The 25,369-nt window shown below is 42.8% G+C and overlaps 1 protein-coding gene across 1 annotated transcript in view; it reads left to right on the forward strand.

The window, feature by feature from the left end:
* The first annotated feature begins 7,494 nt into the window (after window positions 1-7,494).
* Window positions 7,495-25,369, forward strand: part of DRAM1 (DNA damage regulated autophagy modulator 1) — a 37,089-nt gene continuing 19,214 nt past the window's right edge. Inside the window, exons 1-2 of the mRNA XM_008144756.3 lie at window positions 7,495-7,846; window positions 22,355-22,422. Of these exons, the coding sequence (XP_008142978.1) occupies window positions 7,716-7,846; window positions 22,355-22,422 (199 nt within the window). The 5' untranslated portion in view covers window positions 7,495-7,715. The remainder of the gene's footprint in view (window positions 7,847-22,354; window positions 22,423-25,369) is intronic.

The following is a 25,369-nucleotide window of genomic DNA, read 5'->3' on the forward strand; positions in this document are numbered from 1 at the left end:
ACATAAATTACATGACTGAGATTGGTAAACAAAAATTTCCTGTAAAGGAAACACATTTTTGCTTCTATTTATGTCCTCCTCCTCTCCTTCTTGCTCCATGACCTTATTTTATCACTTACTTCCTCTGCTAGAGTCTTCAAATCCTCCCTCAGATAGGATTCTGTCCTAACTCAGAAATGTGAGCATTTTGTATTCTTGTAATACTCTCTACCTATCATCTTGGAACTGCTTTCACTCCTCAGTCCAATGTCCCACTCTACTGAAATGTTTCTTATAAAGATTGTGGATGACTACTTAGCTGCCCAAACCAGTCTTTTCTTGTTCTTAATTTCACTTGCTCATGTGTTTGCACAAACATGAAGGAGCAGCATTTACTCCTTCAGTGATTTTAATGGTGTCCATCAAATGATGTCCATCCCTGTTCATCAATGCCTTCCAAGTCAGTTTCCAACTACCTAGCAGTTGGGCATACTACATGCATCTTACACGATTTATTACATTGATGTATATCTAAAAACGAACTCATAATCCTCCAGACTTATTCTGTTCCCTGGCTCAATTAATGATTAATATGCACTGAGCTTCTCAAGCAGGAAATCAATGCTATCTCATTAATTCTTCTATCTTTCCACTCATCCAATTGGCTACCATAATTCTTTTCTCCATCCACAATCCGCTGAATTAGACTAGGTCATTAGCATTCATATATATATATGAGTTTATTTGGGCCAAACTGAGGACATATGCTGGGGAGCATGGAGCATGATCTCAAATGCTCTTCATTAGCATTTCTTAACAAGAACCACCCATCATCAGTCCCCACTGCTATCTCTAGTCCATCTCCCCTAAGACCTGTTGTAGTTTTCACCACAGATAATAATTCTGATAAAATTTCACTTCTTGAAGCTTGTTTCCAAGTTACATCCAAACTCCTTAGCATATTGATGCAATGCCTTTCACAGTGTCTTCACCATAATCTCTCCAGCCTTATCTTCACGTGTTCCAGTCACATTGGACCACTTTTCATCTCCTAAGCAAACCAAGTTCATTTGAACATCATGACCTTAATGAAATTAAGGCACTGGGTTTTCTCTTTTCTAAATTTGTTACTTTCTTTTTTGTTTTAACACATTTTTATTGGTATCAGAGAGGAAGGGAGAGGGAGAGAGAGAGAGATAGAAGCATCAGTGATGAGAGAGAATCATTGATCAGCTGCCTCCTGCACAGCCCCTACTGGGGATCAAGCCCACAACACAGGCATGTGCCCTGACCAGGAATTAAACCGTGACCTCCTGGTTCATAGGTTGATACTCAACCACCTAGCCATGCTGGCCAGGCCTGGGTGTTCCCTTTATGTATGCTCAGTCACAAAGCACAAGGTCTGACAAATTGTCCATCCTCAATCAATGTTTGTCAAATGAATTAATCACGAATCCTAGAAGGTTGGTTCTTCAATAAGACACTATTAAAAAAGTAAAAGAATTATAAAAAATGCCTCCTTCAAAAAAATTACTCCTGGGGTGGTGAACACACAATACAATATGCAGATGATGTCTTATAGAACTATACCCCATATAATTTTATTAATCAATGTCACCCTAATGAATTCAATTTAAAAATTACTTTTTTTTAAAGACAGGGAAAGCAAAGAATTGCCTGCTGGCCTGCAGTTTCTGTCATTATCCTGTCCATTTTCAAATCTTACCCAATTCATGTCAAAAGAACAGCTGACAAACCTTTCCCCCATTTCTGTAATATCTTTACTAGGTTGAGAAATAAACTCATGAGATTACTGTAAACCTGAGCACCATACTTCAGTTTTTCCATAGATAATGACCACTACAGCATGAGCTGTACCTCATGAGAAAACCCTATGAAGGATGGTCGAAGTATATAGAGATTTAAGGTTAGCTAAACTGAGAGAAGACGGATCATATGAGTTCCCATATTTGCAAGTTAATTTAGAAACTATTCATATGGGGAAGGGAGAAAAAAAACCCGATCTCTTAAAATTTAAAAGGAAATTTTCACTCTCATGATCATAATGGAAATCCCCAAAATTCTCTGCAGCGTTGTCTTCTTCATCTCTGGTAACATAAAAACATCTGCCAAAAAATATTATGAAGAAGAAGTATTTGGTGTCATTGCCCAAACTTATAACTTGCAACAATCATGTCAGCCACATGAAAAAGCATCACTCCCATGAAGGGCTCTGATTTCTCCCCCTTCACATAACAAAAATTTCTAAACCTTTATTGCTGTGTCTTTCTCATTTCTGTACTCAGCGATATGGAGTTAATTGTGCCTCCTATGAGATGCTAATATGTTTATGGTATGTACCATTGTATAAAGACCAGATTCTCTAGGTAATCATATTAAATAGTATTAACAAGTATCAAGCATTCATTTATTTTTCAATAAATATGTACCAACCATTTATTTTGTGCTAGTGGTTGGCACTGGGATAGAAATATAGGAGATTCAGTTCCTGCCAGCAAAGAGTTTAGAGTCTAGTAGATAGGCTGACAAGTTAACATTGTGAAATATATATAACAGAAATAGCTCAGGATGCTGTGGGGTGGAGAGGAGTGAAACAAATGTCAGATCTTGGGGGTTTTAGGGAAGACTTCCTGAAAAAGGTCATTGCTGAGGCAAATACATTCAGCATATCCTATATAATAAAAAGGTAATATGCAAATCAACCAAACGGTGGAACTACCAGTCACTATGATGCACACTGACCTCCAGGGGGCAGATGCTTAACGCAGGAACTGCCCCCTGGTGGTCAGGGTGCTCCCACAGGGGGAGCTCCACTCAGCCACAAGCCAGGCTGATGGCTGGCAGGCCTAAGCCATCAATCGTACATCCCCTGAGGGCTCCTGGACTGCAAAAGGGTACAGGCTGGGCTGAGGGAACCCCAAACCCCTGCCCAGCACGATGTCGTGCACCAGGCCTCTAGTAGTTAATAAGCACCGGAGTGAAGCCCTGTCCAAGCCTGAAACATAGCAGAGAAGAAAGCAAAGCCCTGCCCTCGTGGAGCTCACATTCTAGAATACCCTGAAGAAAGTCTGACAGATGAACAACCGAAAAAGAAAATGAACAATTTATCTTTCAAGGTGAATTCTGTACAAGTGAGGATAACTGAGGCACCAGAAAAAATCTGGCTCACTGTGTCACCTCTGTTCTATTCAAAGCATGTCGGGGATTTCCTGCCTTTGTGAACAGAGGGGACTGCTTTCCATCCCTGGGAACAGAGCCCAGAATACATTCACAGCTCAGGGGTCCCTGCCATAATAAAGACACACACACACATGGGGTGGGCCATTCACATGGTGACAGATACCCAAAATCATGACATCTCTATTGTGGCAATGCCCCTTTCCCAAAAGCAGGAATATGCAGGAAAGAGATTCTATCTAACCTCTACCCTGCAAGAGCATATTTTAAGTGTATTCTGACCACAAAAGGGAGAGTAGAACTTATGCACATTACTTCTAAAGAGATGGTACACATTACTATGTTTGCCATTTTTTCGGAGCAATGGTTACACACATCCACTCATCAATTCGCTTGACTGTTTCTAAGGACTCAGAAAGAGGAGGATGCTGACATGCCACCTGGGTGGAATGATCCCGGCGACCCTGCCATTCACTGAACAGTATACTATTTTGATTTAACTCTAAATATATTGAACTGCAATAATCTCTCATTCACGTTAGTTCTCCTGTATTTGTTTGTTGTGCACAGCAGGGTTAACATCTGCCCGACCCACTCTGTGAAACAGGAAATACCACATGTCAACTCACTTTAGGTGAGTTAGATAAGGTGGGAGAGTCAAGTGAAGTGACTTAGGTTGACAGTCTCTATCCAGAATACGTGGCGTGCAAGGTCATCATGGGCACTGGTATCCAGCCAGCTGATAGGGGTAGAGAGAAAGTGAAGAAGGGATACACACTTATTCACCACCCACACTGGGTCCCGGGTTCGATTCCGGTCAAGGGCATGTACTTCGGTTGCAGGCTTCTCCCAGGCCCAGGCCCTGGTCTGTGAGTGTGCAGGAGGCAGCTAATCAACGTGTTTCTCTCACATCGATATTTCTCTCTGTCTCTCCCTCTCTCTTCCACTCTCTCTAAAAGTCAATGGAAAAATATCCTCGGGTGAGGATAAAACAACAACAATGAATTTGTACAGAAATGACATGACAAAGGAAAATGGTTTCAGGTTCCAAGGGGGAGTTGGGGGACTGGAAAGGTAAACAAATGGGGGGAAAACTAATGGAGCAAGGTTTGCAGATTCCTCTGGTGCCTGCTCTGGGCTAAGAGTCTAGAGCAATCTCCAGTAAAGGAAATATACATCCTACCTTTAAATATATATTTTATTGATTTTTCCAGAGAGGAAGGGAGAGGGATAGAGAGTTAGAAACATGGATGAGAGAGAAACATCGATCAGCTGCATCCTGCACACTCCCCACTGGGGATGTGCCCGCAACCAAGGTACATGCCCTTGACCAGAATTGAACCTGGGACCCTTGAGTTGAACCTGGGACCCTTGAGTCCGCAGGCTGATGCTCTATCCACTGAGCCAAACCAGTTAGGGCTACATCCTACCTTTAGACAGAAAGGCAGATAGAGAGAGCTCTTCCTGCTTTTGCTGCTTCTGAATTGCTTTCAGCTAAAAAAAAAAATTCTTATGTCCAAGTTGCATACTTTGGGGTGATATATTCTGGTTCCCTTCACCAGTGAGGTTGTTTTCCAGGGCTTTAACATTTCGTACCTATAAACTTTACTATTCCTCGGTGAGGGTGTTAATAAGGTCTAGGGTATGGAAAGCTTTTAGAAGAAGCTCTGTGCTTCTCAGGGCTGTTTGATACCATATGTACGTATATACAGTTATAGTTATGTCTTGTTTTTTAATATGTTTTTACTGGTTTTAGAGAGAGAGAGGATGAGAGAGGGAGAGAGAGGAACAGCATAGGCTGCCTCCCACTCGCCCTCTCCTGGGGATGGAGCAGAAACCTGGACATGTGCCCTGGCTGGGAATCCAATCAGGGACCTCTGGGTGCATGGGATGACGCTTAGCCACACTGGTCAGAGCTATCTACCTGTTTTAAATACATACATGTATACATACTTATTTTAAGCACCAAAATACCTATTGCCATTATAGTCACACAATTTTTGTAATTGTGTGAGAAGTGACGAGTCAATTTCATTACCTGGGAATTACATAGGCAACAGAAAGATATGATGAATGGGTGAATTCCATTTGATGTCATAATTCCCCTGCCTCAGGGAGGGTTTTTAAAATCAGGTGAGTCTAGTAGAGCAGGAAAAGAGAAATGCAAGGGGAGGAAAGGCAAGGGAAGAGTGGTTTTCAGAACACACAAACCACCGGCTAGTGTGGCTAAAGAGTTTGAGCGTTGACCCATGAACCCAGGTTCAATTCCCGGTTAGGGTACATGCCCGGGTTGCAACTCAATCTTTGGTGGGGGGCGGGCAGGAGACAGCTGATCCATGCCTCCCTCATGGAGGTTTCTATCTCTCTATCCCTCTCCCTTCCCCTCTCTCTACAAAAATCAATAAAGACATATTTAAAAATAATAATAATAAAGCACACAAACCTAGGTAGAGATGTACAATGAATCACCATGAACGACAGCTTTTGTGGTTTCTACGTTTATTTTTCAATTACAATTGACAATTGACATTCAATATTATTTTACATTATTTGCAAGTGTACAGCATAGTGGTTAGACACTTAATTTACAAAGTGACCCCCTCCGATTATTCTAATAGCCACCTGCCACCATACACAGTTATGAGCTCTTGTGATATTTTTTCTTTTTGTTGATTTTCCCCCAGCTTTTGTGATTTTTAAAAAGCCTTCATTTGAAGCTTCTGGTTTATTCAATATGGTGCCCACTCCCCCCACAGCCACAATGATCTCCTTAAATATGAGTCTGTCCATATTCCTACACTCTCCTCACTACCAAAAACCAAACCAAATAAAAAACAAAAACACAGCCCGACTGGCGTGGCTCAGTGGTTGAGTGTCGACCTATGAACCAGGAGGTCACGGTTCAATTCCCAGTCAGGGCAGGTGCCCAGGTTGAGAGCTCGATCCGTGGGGCTGCAGGAGGCAGCCGATCAATGATTCTCTCTCATCATTGATGTTTCTATCTCTCTCTCCCTCTCCCTTCCTCTCGGAAATCAATAAGATATATTGATTTATATTATTATAAATAAAAATATAGGGCTCTGCTGACATGGTCTCTTTGTCCACCTCTCCATTCCCCGCCTACACTTGAGTGTTTCTCTTTAGTTCCAGAAAAACAAGCACTTTCACACTTTGCATTTTCTCCTGTTTCTTTGGCCTGGAATGCTAGTCTCACCTTTCTTTGCCTGGAGAACAATCATTTACTCTCAAAAACTCTAATATCTGTCAGGAAACCTTCCCTGGTTCTTCATCGGAGCTCTGGCCCCTGCCTCTCATCTCTCTGCATATTTCTATTTTTTAAAATCATCTCCAATCTACTTAATATTCCATACAATTTTATTTTATTTTGAACGTCTGTTTTCTTAAACCTCACAGGACTAATCTTTGTATCCTGTCCCCTCGCAGGGTGGGGCGCCCGAGAAATGTTTATGCAGCTGAAAGGAACCCACGTTTGGTCGCCAATGACCCAGTGACCCAATGACCTCCACCCTGGGCTCAGAATCCCTAAACTACACTTCAGACTCTCCACGCTTGTAGGTGCCCGCAGGACACAAACCCCTATCGCCGGGTTTGACACGTCTGAAGTCACCATTACTCATCTAACTTAGGTCGCGGCTCCAAGCTGGGGCTCACCCTGGTCAGTGAGAGGAGAAAGGGAAATGTCCTTTTTGGGAAACCAATAGTCCAAGCCTGCGCAGGTTTAAAACAGAACCAGCCGCACCCTACTCCTACCTGCCCCACACCCTAGGTTTTCATGGGGACACCATCCAGGTGGGTGTCACTTCCGAGCCCCGTGGCCTGGCCAAGCCCTCACCCAGCCCTTAGCCTGGACCCAGCGGCAAGAGCAGGAGCCGGAGCAGGAGCAGGAGCTGGAGCAGCAGCGCGGCGGGATGGGGTGGGTGTCAGCGCGGGGGCTCCCCTCTCCCCAGCGGCGCGGGCGAGGCACCTGGGGTGGGGGAAGCCCAGGTGTTCCAGGCCTGGTACCCCGGAAGCCCCGAGGGAAGGAGGGGGCGGGAGGAGATCAGTTTCTCCGGAGTTGTGCAACCGCGGAGCAGAGAGCCGGACATTTCCGCCCGCGTCCCCCCGCGCAGCCCGCCCGCCCGCCCGCCCGCCTGCGCCGACCCCGCCGCCTCCGAACCAAAAGCGAAAGGAGCCGCGTCCCCGGAGTGGCGTCGGCGGGGAGGTCCGCGCGCTTCCAGTTCGGCGGGGCCGCCACTTTGTGACTTCACTCGCTTCGCAACAGGCCCGGGCCACTCGCGCCCCACCCACCCACCCCCCCGGCCCGCCGCTCGGCCGCCCGCAGCCGCCTCCGCTCTCCGCGCGTCCCTTCCCTCCGGCCTGGCCTGCCTCCCCGTCGCGGAGTCTCCCATCGCGCCGCCCGCGGCCGTCCGCACCGACCGCAAGGTGGCCGCCGCCTGGACGGCTGGCACGTGGCGCCCCCGCCCCCGGAGCAGCCCGACGCCCGGCCCGGCTGAGCGCAGCGCACCCCCGGCGGCGCGATGCCGCGCTTCCTAAGGGGAATGGCCTTCGTCCCCTTCCTCCTGGTGACCTGGTCATCCGCCGCCTTCATCATCTCCTACGTGGTCGCTGTGCTCTCCGGGCACGTCAACCCCTTCCTCCCCTACATCAGGTAGGATGGGCGGAGGGTGGACCCGGCAGAGGCGCCGCGGGGTGCCACTGATGCAGAGGCTGGCACCCGGACCCAGCGGGGCGTCTTTCCGCACCTAATGAATGGGATCTGACTACGAGGAGAGGAGAGGCTGCCCCCTGGCAGATGTGTGGAGGCAGGGGGCGCGCAGCTGAGCATCGGGAGGGGTTCGGGATAGACAGAACTTTCAGACTGGGGATGGGACAGAAATCTCAGGAAGACGCTTTTTTTTTCTTTCTTTTTTTTTTTTTGGCAACGATGGGATGGATGCCATGTATTGAGAGTGCAAGTTGGAGATCTAGGTGTGAGCTAAAACCGCTCGCATATTTCACTTCTGCTTCCCAGCATCCTCGTGAAGTGCATGTCTGGTTCATGTTTTCAAGAAAGGAAACTTAAGTTTAAGCAGATGTGGAAATACCATCAGTGTGACCCTGATGTCACCGCTGGGAAATCGGTGGAAGCAGAATTCACACCCAAATTGCGTCCCGTGCCCAAAGCAACACTCCGCGTCTTTGGGAGTTGGCTTAAGCTCTCCTGGATGGAGCTCGCCCAGACCCACCCCTCCCCTGGGTTCTGTGCCCCCAGAGTCAGAGCCCTCAAGCTGTTCAACAACTTGTGACATCTCCTGTGTTGTCATTATGCTGTTACATTTTTCTTGAGTTTTGGGCTCCACCTTTTTAAGGTCACTTCTTCATTGCCCAGGACACAGGTCCCGATTCTCTTCCTGTGACTCCCAACTCCGTGTCTTGTCCACAGCAGTCTTTATTAGAACGATTCATCTGTGTCCTTGAGGTGTGTGGCTTCTCTGGGTCTGTATTGGCCGGTGAGGGGATAATAAAGTTGGTGACACCGAAGTTTGTAGAGATGATACAGATTATAGGGGCTTTCCCTCCTGCAGCCCTCTGCCTCGTGCGCAACATTCTGTAATATATTCTTTGTGGGTGAGGAAGGGGAAATGAGGGTGAGGCAAGAGGAGACTAGGGTTTAGAGATGCAAGGAAGAGAGCATTAAGGAGATAGGGCAAATCTGCAGTCATTGGCGGGGAGGCGGGTGTTTGCCATACAGAAAGAGGCTCCATGCCTCAAGCAAACTTTCCCATCCTGCCTTGTGCCCCTGAAGAAACCTGGGCTTGGTGTCTCATCTCAGTCCCAAGTGCCACTGTCTTGCTCCTTAAAAAAGAAAAAAGTTTATTGATTTCAGAGAGAGGTAGGGTGAGAGAACATCAGTGATGAGAGAGAATCATTGATCAGCTGCCTCCTGCTCGCCCCACACTGGGGATCCAGCTGCAACCCGGGAATCAAATTGTGACCTTCTGGTTCATAGGTTGCCACTCAACCACTGAGCGGCGTGCCGGACTGTCTTAATTCCTCTTGATTCTGAAGCAGGATAGATCTTCTTAGACCCGTGTTAAAAGCTTTTCTCACTGCAATGGTTTGAGTGTGTGTGCGTTTTAAAATTTTTTAATAGGAATTATTTGAGCCAAACTGAAGACACGCTCGGGAGCAAGATCTCAAATGCTCCCCTCCCTGCAGTGCTGTGTGTGTCCCGGACCTGAAGGTCAGGGACAGATACACATTGGCCAGGCAGCCAGAGGCAGGGTTTGAGTCTTTGTAGACATGTCTGAAATAGTTGTGATTAATACCACCACAAGGTGAACTTGAAATGGAAGACGTTCAGAAATGGGGAAATGAGCTGACAAGACGAACCACTTGTGAGATGCTCAAATCACAGACGTGCCAGGAAAGAGGTTGTACATTTAATAAGGAAAAGAAGCCTTTAGGAAAAGCAGAATGACTGGAGAAAAAGGCATGAGATTGTTCCGTTTGTTGCCAGGAATCATCAGCCTACACACACATAGCAAACATGTGGATGGTTTGCCCACATGTGCCTGGGGCTTTTGGTTGTCTGATCTCTCTGCCTCCTAGAAAATCAAGTCATTGAGGAAAGGGCAAGATGTAGGTAAGAACTAGACATCAGGGCCTGATTGGGCATGCCTGAATGATCAGTTTTGTCCAGAAATGTTCAGCTTTGTCTTCTATGATTCATCTCTGCTGTCAATACCTCTTACTCTTCCTTACCCCCACTCCCTCCATTTCCTCCAACCGCACTGGCTTCTTTCCTGTGTCTTAAATGTGCCAGGCCTCCCCGTATCTAGTCATATTATTCACCATAGAACCTATCACCTTCTAACAAACTAGGTGATTTACTTATTATGTTGGTCACCTGTCTTTCCTCTGGAGTATCTATATCTATATATCTATATCTATACCTATATCTATATCTATATCTATATCTATATCTATCTATATCTATATCTATATCTATCTATATCTATATCTATATCTATATCTATATCTATTCTATATATATAAAAGGCTAATATGCTAAGTGTCTGTCTGACCGGTAGCTATGATGCGCACTGACCACCAGGGGGCAGATGCTCAACGCAGGAGCTGCCATGATGCGCACTGGCCATTTACAGAGAAATGGCATTGCAGACCTGGCACCCACAAAGCAACATTTGGCTTCCCCAAAGTGGGACACAGGCCCTGCCACCACCCCGGAGCAACAGCCCACCAAATCGCAGCCGACGCTGCCAAGACCCCATGGTGCAAAATTCGGTCCACAGCCCAGCCCTGCCCAGAAATGGTGGCTGTGAGCGCTGGGTAATGATGTCACATAGCAATGCCCGGCTTCCTCTCCCTAGCGACTAGCCTCCTTGCAGTTTCTTCAGCCCAGGAACACAACTTGCTGTATAGCCCGGTGGAAACATTTTACACTTTAACCAAATGTCTGTGAAGTGTTTTCCCATCCCTCATCTCATTTGATCCTCACAGAAGTCCTGGAGTAGGTAGATAGGAGACTCAGTGGAATCCTATTATCTTTTCATTAGCTGGAAAACGGAGATTTAGAAAGCCTAGAAACGACCCAACTGAAAAGAAGTAAGAAATTGTGGACCTTAAAAATAACTTCAGGTTTTCTCACTGTGCAGAATGTAGTCAAACACTGCTGCAGTTAAATATTTTACCCTTTGTTCTCCCTGCATGATCTACAGTAATAATCTGCTTTGTGTTGATATTTACTGCTGTGTTGCTGACAATTACCTGAAAGAGAAGTTGGGGTGTTTCACTGGGCTGGAAAAAGTTTAGCTAAATCAGAAAGCAGGTCTAATTAAGCAAGTTTATTCTATATATATATATAAAAGGCTAAGTTGACTCGTGCGTGCGTGATAGATATAAAGCTCTTGCTGGTGCCAATTGCATGCATGTGTTTCGATCTGTCATTGTCTATCGTGAATTTGGTTGACATTTCTATTATAGAGAAAGGGTGAATAGCATTATTAAAATATTTCTTCTAATTAATTTCCTTTCAATGTGCACGAATTTGTGCACCGGGCCACTAGTAAGATTCATGAAGGCTCTCAATTTTAGTTGAATTAATATTTCTCAGACACCCACTATGGATATTGTTATTCTTCCTCTAGGGCAGGACAGATAGCTTTAGGAGAGGCTTGATCAGGTAGGTCTTTGGTGGTTGGGATGCAGATAGTCCTTGATTGTGGGGTTATGTCCTGATTAACCTATCTTAAGTTGAAAATATCAACATAAAAAATGTTTAAACCTGTAGAGACTTTTCTTTTTTTAAATTTTTATCTTAAATTTTTTTAAAATTGTTTTTCTTGTGTTGTAGAGAATTTTAATGAGTTTATTTGAGCCAAACTTATGACATGTTCGGGGAGCAAGATCTTACTGCTCTTGAGAATAACAGTTTTGCAGTTTCTTTTATGCATTTGAAATTAAGGAATTTAGGAAGATTACATGGAGGTGGAAGGAAGTAACTCAGAGATTGGACAGTTAATAAGATAATGTGCTCTCTTGAGGGTTGATGCCCCCTTCAAGATGCATTGCTTCTGGTATTTCATTGGTGTGTTCATCTAGATGTGCAATGGACAGGGCTGGTTTAAAACCTTTTATTAAAGGAGTTCTATGCCTGGGGCATGACTGCCCATCATGACCTGCTCATTTAGGAATTTATGATCAGATCAGCTTGTGAGATTACTTTCCATAGAATTCCCCCTTTTTTTGGTCCAAAATATCTAAAGTTGGAAATGCATTTAGTGCACCTAACCTGCTGAACACAACAGCTTAGTCTAGCCTACCATAAATATGCTCAGAACACATACATTAATCTGTAGTTGGGCAAAACCATATAAAGTGTTGACTAGCTCATGTAATTTATTGAATACTGTACTGAAAGTGACAAACAATGGTTGTATGGGAACTCTCCATTGACCGTTAACACAGCTGAAAGCACACTGGGCCTGGAGAATGTTTGAAGCATTGAACTAAAACAAAGAATGCTGGCCACACGGTACACTGCAGAGTGTTGGTTGTTTACCCTCAGGATCCTGTGCCTGATGGGGAGTTGGGGCCCACCGCTGCTGTCCAGCATCACCAGCGTATCCTACTGAATGTTGCTAGCCTGGGAAAAGATAAAAATTTAAAATTTGAAGTACGTTTCCTGTTGAATGACTATTGCTTTTGCACCATGGTAAAGTAAAAAAAATATATATATATATACATTTTAAAAATCACAAATAGAACGATCATAAGTCGGGCACTAGCTGTATTTAAGATAGTCCTTTCACGTGATGACCAATGGATGTTCTGATTTTCTTCTTAACAATGTTAAACACTTTGTTCAGCCAATTGGATGTCTGATTATTTTTAAAACAATGTTGAACACTTTGAGTAAGACCCATTGCATTTTTAAACAAATATATTTTTATTGATTTCAAAGAGGAAGGGAGAGGGAGAGAGAGATAGCAGCATTAATGATGAGAGAGAATAATTGATTGGCTGCCTCCTGCAAGTCCCACACTGGGGATTGAACTATCAACTGGGTCATGTGTCCTGACTGGGAGTTGAACAGTGACCTCCTGGTTCATAGGTCGATACTCAACCATGCCAGCTGGGCAAGCAATTGTATTTTAATTAAGAGCCAGACCCTGGGAGGACCCCTATCCAGTATGACATTCAAACTGAGTTTCCTTATCATATATTGTCTTATTACATTGTTATTCTTCAGTATGTTGGATAAATGGACAAATAGGTCTTAGACATGTAGAAAGATGCTCAATCTCATGAATCAAATAAAAATTCAAATTCAAACTCACTGATACAATTTTTCATCTACTAGATTGGCAGAAACCCAAATGTGTGACACACTCTATTGGTGAGACTTTGGGGAAACAGGCTCTCACACTTTGCAGGTGGGAATGTAAATTGATTAAATCTCTAGAGAGGTATGTTGGCATTATTTATCAAAATGACAAAAATAGCATTACTCATAGCATTGCTTTTAATAACAAAAGGTTGGAAACCATACAAATAACCATGAGTAGAGGACTGGCTAAATAAATATACTTTATCCAAAGAAGATTTCAAGAAAAACTCTCTATATAGAATACTCTTTAAATTAATACATTGATATAGAAAAATCTATGATACATTGTTACATAGAAAAGCAAGATGCAAAACAAAATATGCTACCAATTAGTGGAGGTGGTGGGGCTTGAGGGGTAAAGGGTGGGGGTAATACACATTTATATTTGCTTACATAAAGAAACTAATGAAATGGTTTATCTGTGTATGATGGGCAGACTAGGTCATGGTCAAGAAGACCTTAGTGTATAAGAAATAAGGTGGAAATAAGACCTTTCTTCTTTTTAAAAAATTAACCTTTTTACTTTGTAATAATTGTTGATTTACATGCAGCTATATAAAGTAATAGAGAAAGAGCTTACATATCTTTTACCCAGTTTATCTCAAAGGTAACGTCTTGTAAACGTGGAACACCTTTTTGTATGTAGTTATTTTTTAGCCAAATGGATGGGTTTCTGGTCAGAAAATTAAAATAGAAATATGGGATTCAAACATCTACTACATTTAACAAGTTGCAATAGTACAGTGTGATATTTCTGGATTACGAGGCCATTAATGCAAGGATGTCAAAACCAAGGGCAAACAAAGGTCAACGTGGAAGGATTAGTTTAGATTTTTACAAGGTTACACCCACATTCTTGAGCACCATCAAGGTTAATTTGTTACAGTTTCTTATATTTCCTCTGTGACCAAATCCCCCTCAGGTTAGCATTGGATCACTAGTTACTTATCAACTCCTCTTAGCTTATAAGTTACTCTCTTTTACAACTTCTTTGGCTTGTGTCTCATGCTTCCAGAATGTTCTGTGGCCCTTGGTTTTGCCAATTCTGCATCCTTTTTTTAGCCTGCTCTCCCTTTTTGTCAGGTGCTGTTGGCTGTACCATATGTGGTCTTTGGTCACTCCCATTGTTCTTCCTCATGGCCACAAACACTGCTCAGTGACTAATGGCAGAAAACTGGGTCATCTAAAATTAAGCCACTTAAAAGGGGGAACAAAGTAAAAGAGGTTGAGCCCTTCACTTAGTTAACAAAATGTAGCTTATAATCACACTCTAGTGTGCTAATTCTTATAATGTACAAAATTCGTTATAATGAACGCTTCTTATAATGAACAAAAAAATGAAAATGCAAAATTCTTAAAATGAACAAAAATCTGAAAATAATTCAGGTGCTGATTTTTAAGGGAGGAGTACATAATTTTCCAAATACTGTCTTATGATTGCACGATACAAAGTCCTTGATTTCACATTTGTTTTTTGAAGGGGGATAGGAAGAGGGTCATTTCTGCAGAAGTGTTTTGACTTTTATTTTCCCAATGATAATTCTTACTCTTTGTATAAGGATATTGATCTTGTTTATTGTCTGTCTCTCACACAAAAGTTCCATGAGGGTAGAGATATAGGGTCTCTTCACTGCTGCCTCCCCAGCATTTACGACAGTGCTAGAAACATAGGGGATGCTTAGTAAATATTGACTGAACCCTAAGATCACTTACAACAGAAGGGCCAGTTTTATTTATGCCCATTTTATTAACCTTATCAGCTTCTCTTCAATTGTTAACAGATTCTGCCAGCATTCACTGTTGATTAACTTTGGTTGTGTTTCTCTCTCTTCTTCGACCCCATTTCTACTGACTTCATGAAATTCTCCATATTTTACAAGGTTAGCAACTTTGTAATCATTCTGACTATTTATTTATCAACTCCTCCAGATGATAAGCCACTCTCTTTTATATCCTCTACTTTGGCTGTGTCTCATGCTTCCAGAACATTCTGAGTCCCTTGACTTCTAAAGTTTTGCCAATTCTGCCGAAACCGGTTTGGCTCAGTGGATAGAGTGTCGGCCTTCGGACTCAAGGGTCCCAGGTTCGATTCCGGTCAAGGGCATGTACCTTGGTTGCGGGCACATCCCCAGCAGGGGGTGTGCAAGAGGCAGCTGATGGATGTTTCTCTCTCATCAATGTTTCTAACTCTCTATCCCTCTCTCTTCCCCTCTGTAAAAAATCAATAAAATATATTTTAAAAAAATAATAAAGTTTTGCCAATTCTGCATTCTGGTTGCTTTTGAGTAGCTTAGACTCACTTTTTGTCAAGTGCTGTTTGCTGGATTGAGTGTGGTCTTTGGTCACTTTCATTGTTCCTCCTCATGACCACAAGCCCTGCTCAGTGATTGGTGGCAGAAAACTGGCTCACCTAGTAAATATTCACAACATTTGGTAATCAAACTGAGAAGGAATAATACAGTGTGTTGGACAAAGGAGCTATTTAGAGCAGACAGCTTTGGTTAGAATATGAGTCTATCATGTGCCCCATCTATGGGACTTTGGACAAGTTACTTCTTTCTGCTTCCCTATGGTTTAAGAATAGCACCTCCCTCATGAGTTAACACATGAACCCACTTAGAACTCATTAACACCCTGGTCGAAGGACATAATAGCAATTGCTATTAGTATTATCAAGAGACAAGTCCACATTGGTCTAGATAGGTTGCTAGTGTTAATTAGGAAGGGATATTTGGTTGAGGGCTAAGTTTTATAAGTGATCGGTGTATTTGTGCACATAACAGAAACTTTCTTGACCAAACTCAACTTAATGAATTTGCTGGTTTAACTGATAACCTCATTCTCTGAGAAACACACTGACTAAAGCCAGTGGACCCTGAAAACCGAGCCCAGTGATGGCCACTCTGAGCTGCTTGCTTGCTTCTTTCACCTGTTTCTTTGTACCCTTACCAAACGCCAGCTGTGTTTGTTCCCAAAAGTGTTTATGCCAGTTGTGTTTTTTTATTGTAATGGTGTGCTTTAACTCAATATAAATGAATTGTTGGTCTGTAAATGCAAAAAGAGAATTGTAGTTTCTAAGAAAACTCGGTTGAGTGTTTTGGAAAGATCCAAAAGAGACGGTAGTTTGCTCAGTACTGTTTATGACAAATGTAAGGATTTATAAAAACTGTGAAAACAACAACACTAAACCCGGCCGGTGTTACTCAGTGGTTGAGTGTTGACCTATGAACCAGGAGGTCAGGAGGTCACGGTTAATTCCCGGTCAGTGCTCATGCGTGGATTGCGGGCTCAAGATCCCTAGTTAGTGAGTGTACAGGAGGCAGCCGATCAATGATTCTCTCTCATCATTGATGTTTCTATCTCTCTCCCTCTCCCTTTCTCTCTGAAATCAATTAAAAATAAATAAATAAATAAAAAACACAGAAAGGATTTTGCACTCAAATTGCTTCAAAAATGTCTTAAGATTTTTCTTCACTTTAAAGACACCCAAACAAAATGAGATGATTGGGAGTAGGTGTGGTATATATATCAGCAACACATACGTTGGATTTATACTCATGAAACAGTCTTGGCCTACATCAACAAATAGGCAAGTGAATGTATAATTCTGTGTTTGTGTTGGGTATGTATCCATTTACTTTTTGATGACTTCCTGATTAAACCAGCTTTTTGATTACTAACTACAATGAATTTCAGGCAACAGTGACCTTTGCTTTCCTGTTCAACCGTAGCAAGGGGTCCGGATAATAAACACCCAGAGAATGAGGTTTGTGTACAGAGAGCCATGTATTCTGATGTGATGTTAATGCCATACAGTGCAGCGATGATTATCCCCTAGTGTTTCTAAGCCACAATGTCATGAGGACAAAAAGGCAGGCCTGCCATTTAAAACATTTAGCTAAGGAAAGTATCATTCTTAAATGATAATTTATAGTTTATTATTTTCTTAAAGAAAACATGACCCAAATTATTTAATTCTAAGAAAAGTATAGCCTGGCCAGCATGGCTCAGTGGTTGAGTGTTGACCCATGAACCAGGAGGTCACAGTTCTATTTCCAGTCAGGGCACATGCCCAGGTTTTAGGCTCGATCCCCAGTAGGAGGCATGCAGGAGACAGCCGATCAATGATTCTCTGTCATCATTGAGTTTCTCTCTCTTTCCCTCTCTCTGAAATCAAGAAAAATGTATATATATATTTTTTAAAAAGAAAAGTATAATAACAAAATTGAAGATCCCAAACTTCTACAGCTTGAAAATTAATGGAGGTGATGGATGCAGCGTTTGGCTTCTAAACAAGCCAACAGTAAATTTACCCTCTGTTCACTTTTTTAATTTTCCATTGTCATTGATTACATTTCAGTTTCCCCTCACTACATTAAGTAGAATTGTGAACATTTTTTCTTCTGTTATTACGACTTTTAAAAAGGCATTAGGGTATTGCTTCAAAAGTCTTGACTGATTCGAGCTGACAAATTTAAATATAATGCCTCAAATTTAACTTAAAAAAAAGTTTTCACTTAATAGTCCTTTTAACCTGACAGTAATTGCATTTCGCTCCATCAAGAACATACATTGTAGAGTTATTGCACATGAGGACAACTTACTAATGGCTCCAGAAGGAAGAGCTGATGCCAAGCTGGTTGTAAATATATAATGCTGTAAACTCATATGGAAATATGAACATTATAAAAAGAAATGGAATAGGGCATGGCAGAGAAGAGTTCCTAAGTTGTGTCCATTGAAAGCAGACAGCTCTCGATGCATGGCCTGGCTTCCCCATTAACTAAAAATATCGGTGTGACCTTGAGCGAGTTACTCTTCTATAATAATAAGTACTTTCCTTATAATGTTGTAAAGGCTAGGTGAGATGTGCCTGGCTGAGTGTAAGCACTGAGGAAGTGTTAATTGTTTTTTCTTTTTTTACTGTTGGCAGCTGTAGTCCAAGTAGGATGGGTTTCTAGAGACTTCCCTCAAAAAACTTCACGAATTACCACCTTCCTCTTCATCACCACCCTGATCTCAGCCACTATCTCTTTACAAATTCTTACTCAAATCCAGTGAAATGTATTTATGCACCATCTTCCATATCTCTATCATAAAAACCCCGTGGTCATGATGCCGCCATGGCGGAATGACCAAAGACTGGTCACCAGGAGGCTGAGTGCAGGGGTGCAGGCAGGGATTGAAGCAGGCGCGGGTGGGCAGGGCTGTGAGTATGGCAGGGGGCGGGGCACGTGCAGGTGGGTGAGGCTGTGAGCAGGGTGAGGCGGGGTGGGTGGGCGGGGCCTCACGAATTCCTGTGCTGGGCTTTTAGTATATACATATATATGACTCTGTGCTAGGATTTGTGTGTAATAGCTATAATAATAAAAGTGTAATATGCTAATTTGACCAGACATTCTTCTAGATCAGTGGTCGGCAAACTCATTCGTCAACAGAGCCAAATAGCAACAGTACAACGATTGAAATTTCTCTTGAGAGCCAAATTTTTTAAACTTAAACTTCTTCTAACGCCACTTCTTCAAAATAGACTCGCCCAGGCTGTGGTATTTTGTGGAAGAGCCACACTCAAGGGGCCAAAGAGCCGCATGTGGCTCGCGAGCTGCAGTTTGCCGACCATGGTTTTGGATGAAGCTGGGGCTGCGAGGGAAGCCCAGGTCCAGGGTGCCAGAGGGAAGCCAGTGCCAACAGCCGGGGGAAGGAAGGCCTACTCTTGCATGAATTTCGTGCGTCGGGCCTCTAGTAAACTTTAAGGAGATATAATAAACAGTTCATAATGGCTGTTCAGAGGCAAAAAAGTAAAATAAAGGGTGGTGCCTCAAGCTTGCTCATTTATCATTCAGTCAGGTTACCCCATCCCCATCAAGCAACATGATGGCACTCCCTAATGGTCTCCCTGCTCTACTCGTACACTTGCCTCTCTATGGTCTTTTCGTTACATCCTTTAAAAACATCAACTTTGTAATCACTTCCCTGCTCTCAGCCCTCAACAGCTGCCCAGCATGCTGAGAATAGCATTCAGAGTCCTTACCACGACCACGACCCACGGCGGCTGTCTGTGACCCCCATTTGCACATATGCGTCCTTGCTCACTTCCCTCCAGCCACAACCACTTCCTTGCAGTTCCTCTAACATGTTGCCACCTGAAGACCTTAGACTTTGCTGCTCTCTCTGCTTTTAATTTTCCTGGCCCAATAGTCCTCTTCATTCAGACCACTATTCAAGTACCTTTCCCAGAATACCCAGTCTTAGTAGATGACTCACCCATCACCCTCGGTCTTCTTATCCAGTTTTTCTTTTCTTCACACTATTCCTCACTCTGAGACTATTTTTATTGTCCCCCCACAAGAGTATAAGTTCCACGGAAGAGCAGCTTTTTTTCTGTTTCATTTACAATTTTATTCTTCGTGCCTACAAAATTGCCTGCTAATATAGAAAGCAATCAGTAACTATGTGTTGGATCCACGAGCGCTTGAATTTTTTGTTAGATATTAAGTTTCTTGAAGATAGTAAATTATCTTTTCATCTTTGTAGCTCCATCAACTGGCACAGTTCCCAACACTTAGGTAGTGCTTAACAATTTTTACAAAATGTTGTATGAGTGAACCCAGAGGAAACTCAGATTGCTAGAAGGAAAATCGCATGTGGGCGGTGTGAGGAAAGAGGGAATGGTTTGCATTGATGAGTAGGACATTCTTTTTACGTTTAAAAATAGTTGGTATGGCTTTAGGGTGCCTCCCATTCTAGAATAATCATCTCCAAGTGAAGCTGCCAAAAAGTTAGTCCTAATAATAGGAAGTATTTAATAAAATGTAATGCCTTTTATTATCATACTCCTTTTAAATAATTTACTTATTGTGAAGATAAAGGAAGCAATGGTCTCCTTTTCTAGTGGTTTATTAAGTGTTTTTAGGTTCTAAGTCCTGATTAATCTACCAAGCAATGGACCTGACTAATCTTCCAAGCAAAATACCTCAGTCTGGGCATGCAGATAATTTTGCATCTTGTCATTTCAGTCTTCCCTAATAAACCATGACTCAAGCTTTGGAGTAATTGATCCCATGTGTCCAATGATTAAAAGAACAGCATTTGATCAGGCTTATAGTGTCAGACATGTTTTCTTTGTATTGTTTTCATTCCATTGCCCCCATCAAGTGATTATGCACTGGCTTAACACCATAAATTAGTTTGGAGAAGGATGTTAAACAAATAACTTGGAATTTTCCATGATGAACTTAACTTGTAGAAATGTAAACAAAGGAAATATAGAAGAAAACTAATTTCCTAGGCACAACTTACCGTAGAAACTACTGTGTACACATGACACCCTCAACAGCTGCTAAGCCACATGCAAATGAACACTAAGTTCCTAGCCCCGTTTTAATATTCAGGAAGTGCCTCATTTGCAAGATGACAAGTGAAGAGGTGGGTGGGGCTGGGACAGGGCTGGAAACCATATTGCCTAAGCCACATTGAGGGTGCAGCATGCTTCGCCAGCCGGCACCTATGGTTAACCGAAACTGGTACTCAGATGCCGTCATGCCTGCCCAGGCACTAACGAAGGGCTGCCAGGACATTGCCGTGCAGTTCATCTCCAACCTGGACATTGATGTGATCCTGGGTGGAGGCTGCAAGTATACATTTCCCACAGACCCCAGACCTTGAATACCCTGGTGATGCCAGACAGCAGAGTCAGGCTGGACAGACAGAACCTGGGTCAGGTGGCAGAGCTGGGACTCCAGAGGGGCTGGGACCTGGTGAGGCTGGGCCTTGGGCAAAGCTGAGACACCAGAGTGCCAGCTGCAGGGCAAGCTCTACTCTTCAAATATTGAGTGTTTACAAAGGCTTCTGCTTTCCGCACACACAGGCTGCTTGTGGAGTTCTTCAAACACTTTGAAGTGTGTCTTTTCAATGTGATCTGTCTTTCAATCCTTAATTTCAGAGTTGTTTTAAAACATGGGGACACTCAAGATGGGTACGAGTTGTTTCATGCTGGGAGTTCTTTTCCCATCAGTTTTCAACTGTTGCTTTACGTGGGCAGATTGACAATGTAAAAATTTAAACTTTGTCATTGATCAGTAGAAAAACAGAACCTTTTACCCAGCTGGTGTGGCTCAGTGATTGAGTGTTGACCCATGAACCAGGAGGTCACAGTTTGATTCCTGGTCAGGATTTGTGCAGGAGGCAGCTGATCAATGATTCTCTCTCATCATTGATGTTTCTATCTTTCTCTCCCTCTCCGTTCCTCTCTCTGAAATCAATAAAAACATATAAAACGAAAAAGAAAACAGAACCTGTTGCCCATGTTTTTCTTCCCTGTCAGGTGTGCATCTCCTAAACTCTGACAGTTCCCAAAGGACTTGCAACCACGGGAGCAATGGGCAGCAGCAGCTTGTCCTGATCTAAGCCCCGGAGCCTGTCTCCAAGGCCCCCTTCTCTCTGACTCTCCAGTGAGCGGACAGCAGTCCCACCTCGGCTCACTTTCCCATTGGTTTCTAGAGAGCCAAAGCAGCCCCGCCTAGGCTCTCTCCTGTTGCTTCTTTTATCCTAAGCCCTTTCTTGCTTCACTGTCCCTAGCTTCAATAAATGTCCTCTCAAAATCACCCGGAAAAAAGAAAAAAGCAAACAACTGCCAAACACTACTTTCCAGCTCATTTAATTACTGAATTGGTAGACTGCACCTGAAAAGTGTTTTGTAGAGATAATGTTCTTATTAAAATAATTTATCACAATTACTATACACTCTCAGTACACTATTGTTTCCATAAAGTAGTGATAGGTACCAATAATATTGCTCAGCTTTTCATCTTTATATTTTCAGCACTGTAAACTTGTGCATAAATCAAATTATTAAAAAATGTAATGTGTTTATGTGTATTTAATATCCCAATGGTAGATATTTCCCATGTGATTTTAGACCCATCATACCCACCCCTCCAAAATAGTTACATTCAGTTCTTCACTAAGAATGGACACATACCCATCAAGTCTATCGAGCTGGATTATTTCGGAAATACTACCACCATTCACTTTAAGTATTTCCTACCTTTTACAATTAAAAAAAAAATGGTAGAAAAAAAAGAATTTTAGATTTTTTCAGAGCCAAAATTAAAACACTTTAGAACAAAATCAGGACAAATCTTTGCAGTTCAAAGTGACTAAAGACCCAAAAGAAACACATAATGAAACCTGCCAGATCATGCCTATCCAGAGGTCTGAACTGAATTCCTTTTTAATAATTTGGATATTTCCTCTCTTTCTCAGTGATACAGGAACAACACCTCCAGAGAGTGGTATTTTTGGATTCATGATAAACTTCTCTGCATTTCTTGGTAAGTACACAAAAATTATTATAAATAAATGAAAAATTTGCAATCTCATGTGAAGGAAAATATGTTATTGACAATGTGTGTGTATATACTTTTTTATTGTTATTTTAAAACAGACTTTTTATTTTTAGAACACTTTTAGGCTCACAGCAAAATTAATCCAAAGGTGGAGATATCCCATATAGTGCCTGCTCCCAGTCTCCCCAATTACCAATTTTTTGATGAACCTACATTGACACAAAGTCCATAGTTTATATCAGGTTCATTCTTCGTATGTATCATTTTTAAAAGTACTGTACAACCTTTTTGCCTGGCCGCGGGGGCTCGATGGTTGAGCATCGACCTATGAACCAGGAGGCACGGTTGGATTCCTGGTTGGGGCACATGCCCAGGTTGCAGGCTCTGTCTCCGGTGTGGGGCATGCAAGAGGCAGCGGATCAATGATTCTCTCTCATCATTGATGTTTCTGTCTCTCTCTCCCTCTTGCTTCCTCTCTGAAATCAATAAAAATATATTTTAAAAAAGAAAAGCATTAAAAATAAATAAAGTACAACTGTTTTGCCTGTCCCTCTCTATTGGTCCAAGCAACTGGAATTTTGCTCTACTTTGAAAACTAATATGACTTGAACTCCAAAGTTATTTATGACCTCATAGAACTATTCTTCAGCTTTCTGGCAGTTTACCATGAGATTATGAAATGAATTTTAAATTTAATTCGATTTTTAAAATTGTGATTTACATACAATACATTTGTGTAAGCCAAAGACATCTAATATATAAACTAATGTTTCCAGAGCATGTTCTGAAGGCAGCTTCCATGAAAAGCAGCTGGGGTGCTGGTTAAAATGCAGGTTCCAGGGCCACACCACAGATGGACTCAATCAGCACCTCTGGGAGAACCAGCAGTTTAGGGGATTTGGATACTCCCTAAAGCTTGGGAACCACTGACGAAGGTGTTGTCTCACCTGTTAGAGAGAGGGGGGAGGGGAAGCAGGGCAGTTTGTCTCCAACTCAGGCATGATTTTCCTTTTCTTTTTTTTTAATTTAATAAATCTTTATTGTTCAGATTATTACAATTGTTCCTCTTTTTCCCCCCATAGCTCCCCTCCACCAGGTTCCTACCCCACCCTCTGCCCTTACCCCGCCCCTGTCCTCATCCACAGGTGTACGATTTTTGTTCAGTCTCTTCCCGCACCCCCGACTCCCCTTTTCCCCCAAGAATTGTCAGTCCACTCCCTTTCTATGCCCCTGATTCTATTATAGTCACCAGTTAATACTGTTCATCAGATTTTTTATTCCCTTGGTTTTTAGATTCACTTGTTGATAGATACATATTTGTTGTTCATAATTTTTATCTTTACCTTTTTCTTCTTCCTCTTCTTCTTAAAGAATACCTTTCAGCATTTCATATAATACTGGCTTGGCGGTGATGAACTCCTTTAGCTTTTTCTTATCTGTGAAGCTCTTTATCTGACCTTCAATTCTGAATGATAGCTTTGCTGGGTAGAGTAATCTTGGTTGTAGGTTCTTGCTATTCATCACTTTGAATATTTCTTGCCATTCCCGTCTGGCCTGCACAGTTTCTGTTGAGAAATCAGCTGACAATCGTATGGGTGCTCCCTTGTAGGTAACTATCTGATTTTCTCTTGCTGCTTTTAATATTCTCTCTTTGTCTTTTGCTCTTGGCATTTTAATTATGATGTGTATTGGTGTGGTCCTCTTTGGATTCCTTTAGTTTAGGATTCTGTGAGCTTCCTGGACTTATAAGTCTATTCTTTCACCAGGTGGGGGAAGTTTTCTGACACTATTTCTTCAAATAGGTTTTCAGTATCTTGCTCTCTCTCTTCTGGGACCCCCATAATTCTGATGTTGGTACGATTGAAGTTGTCCCAGAGGCTTCTTACACTATCTTCAACTTTTTGGATTCTTTTTTCTTTTTGCTTTTCCAGAGGAGTGTTTTTTGCATCTTGGTATTCCAAATCTTTGACTTGATTCTTACGATCCTCTAGTCTGCTTTTAGGTCTCTGTATAATATTTTTTATTTCAGTCAGTGTATGCTTAATTTCTAGTTGATTATTTTTCATATCCTCGAGGGTCTCGTTAAATTTATTGGCCTTTTCTAGGAAATTCTTGAAAAACCTTATAACCATGGTTTTGAACTCTATATCCAGTCTTTTGCTTTCCTCCATTTCCTTCAATTGTGGCCTGCCTCTTTGTCTACGCATTTTAGCTGCTTCCCTGGGTTGATGGAGTTGCTTTGTGTACCCGATGTCCTAGCAGGGCCCAGTAGCTCAGCCTCCCCAGTTACCTGTGGTGGACACTCTTGGTGCACCCCTTTGTGGGCTATGTGTGCAGTCTTGTTGTAGTTAAGCCTTGATTGTTGTTGGTATCACTTGGGGGAGTTGACCTCCAGGCCAATTGGCTGTGAGGATCAGCAGTGTCTCCTCTGGGAGGGCTTCTGTGCTCAGCTTGGATGGGGCGGAGTCTCAGGGTGGAGCAGACAGACTTGGTTTCCCGTCAGCCCCACCCTAAGAGGGCCCTGTGTCTCAGTGCCCCGCGGCAATGGCTGCATGCACCTCTGAGAGAAGGCTGCTCTCAAGTTTCGCCCACTGCCAGACAGTCCAGTTTCTCCCCAAATGAGTCTGGTACCGAAAGTCTCACCCGGAGCTGGATTTCAGTACAGTGGGGAGGTTTTGCTTCCCTCCCGATGGAGAAAGCTAGCCACTGGGAGGGCTTCTGTGCTCAGTTTAGGTGGCATGGAGTCTCAGGGTGGAGCATACACCCTTGTTTCCTGTCAGCCCCGCCCTAAGAGGGCCCTGTGTCTCAGTGTCCCGTGGCAATGGCTGCACACACCTCTGAGAGAAGGCTGCTCTCGAGTTTCGCCCGCTGCCAGAGAGTCCGGTTTCTCCCCGAATGAGTCTGGTACCAAAAGTCTCACCCAGAGCTGGAT

Source organism: Eptesicus fuscus, chromosome 7, assembly GCF_027574615.1.
Source record: "Eptesicus fuscus isolate TK198812 chromosome 7, DD_ASM_mEF_20220401, whole genome shotgun sequence".
NCBI classification, from domain to species: domain Eukaryota; kingdom Metazoa; phylum Chordata; class Mammalia; order Chiroptera; family Vespertilionidae; genus Eptesicus; species Eptesicus fuscus.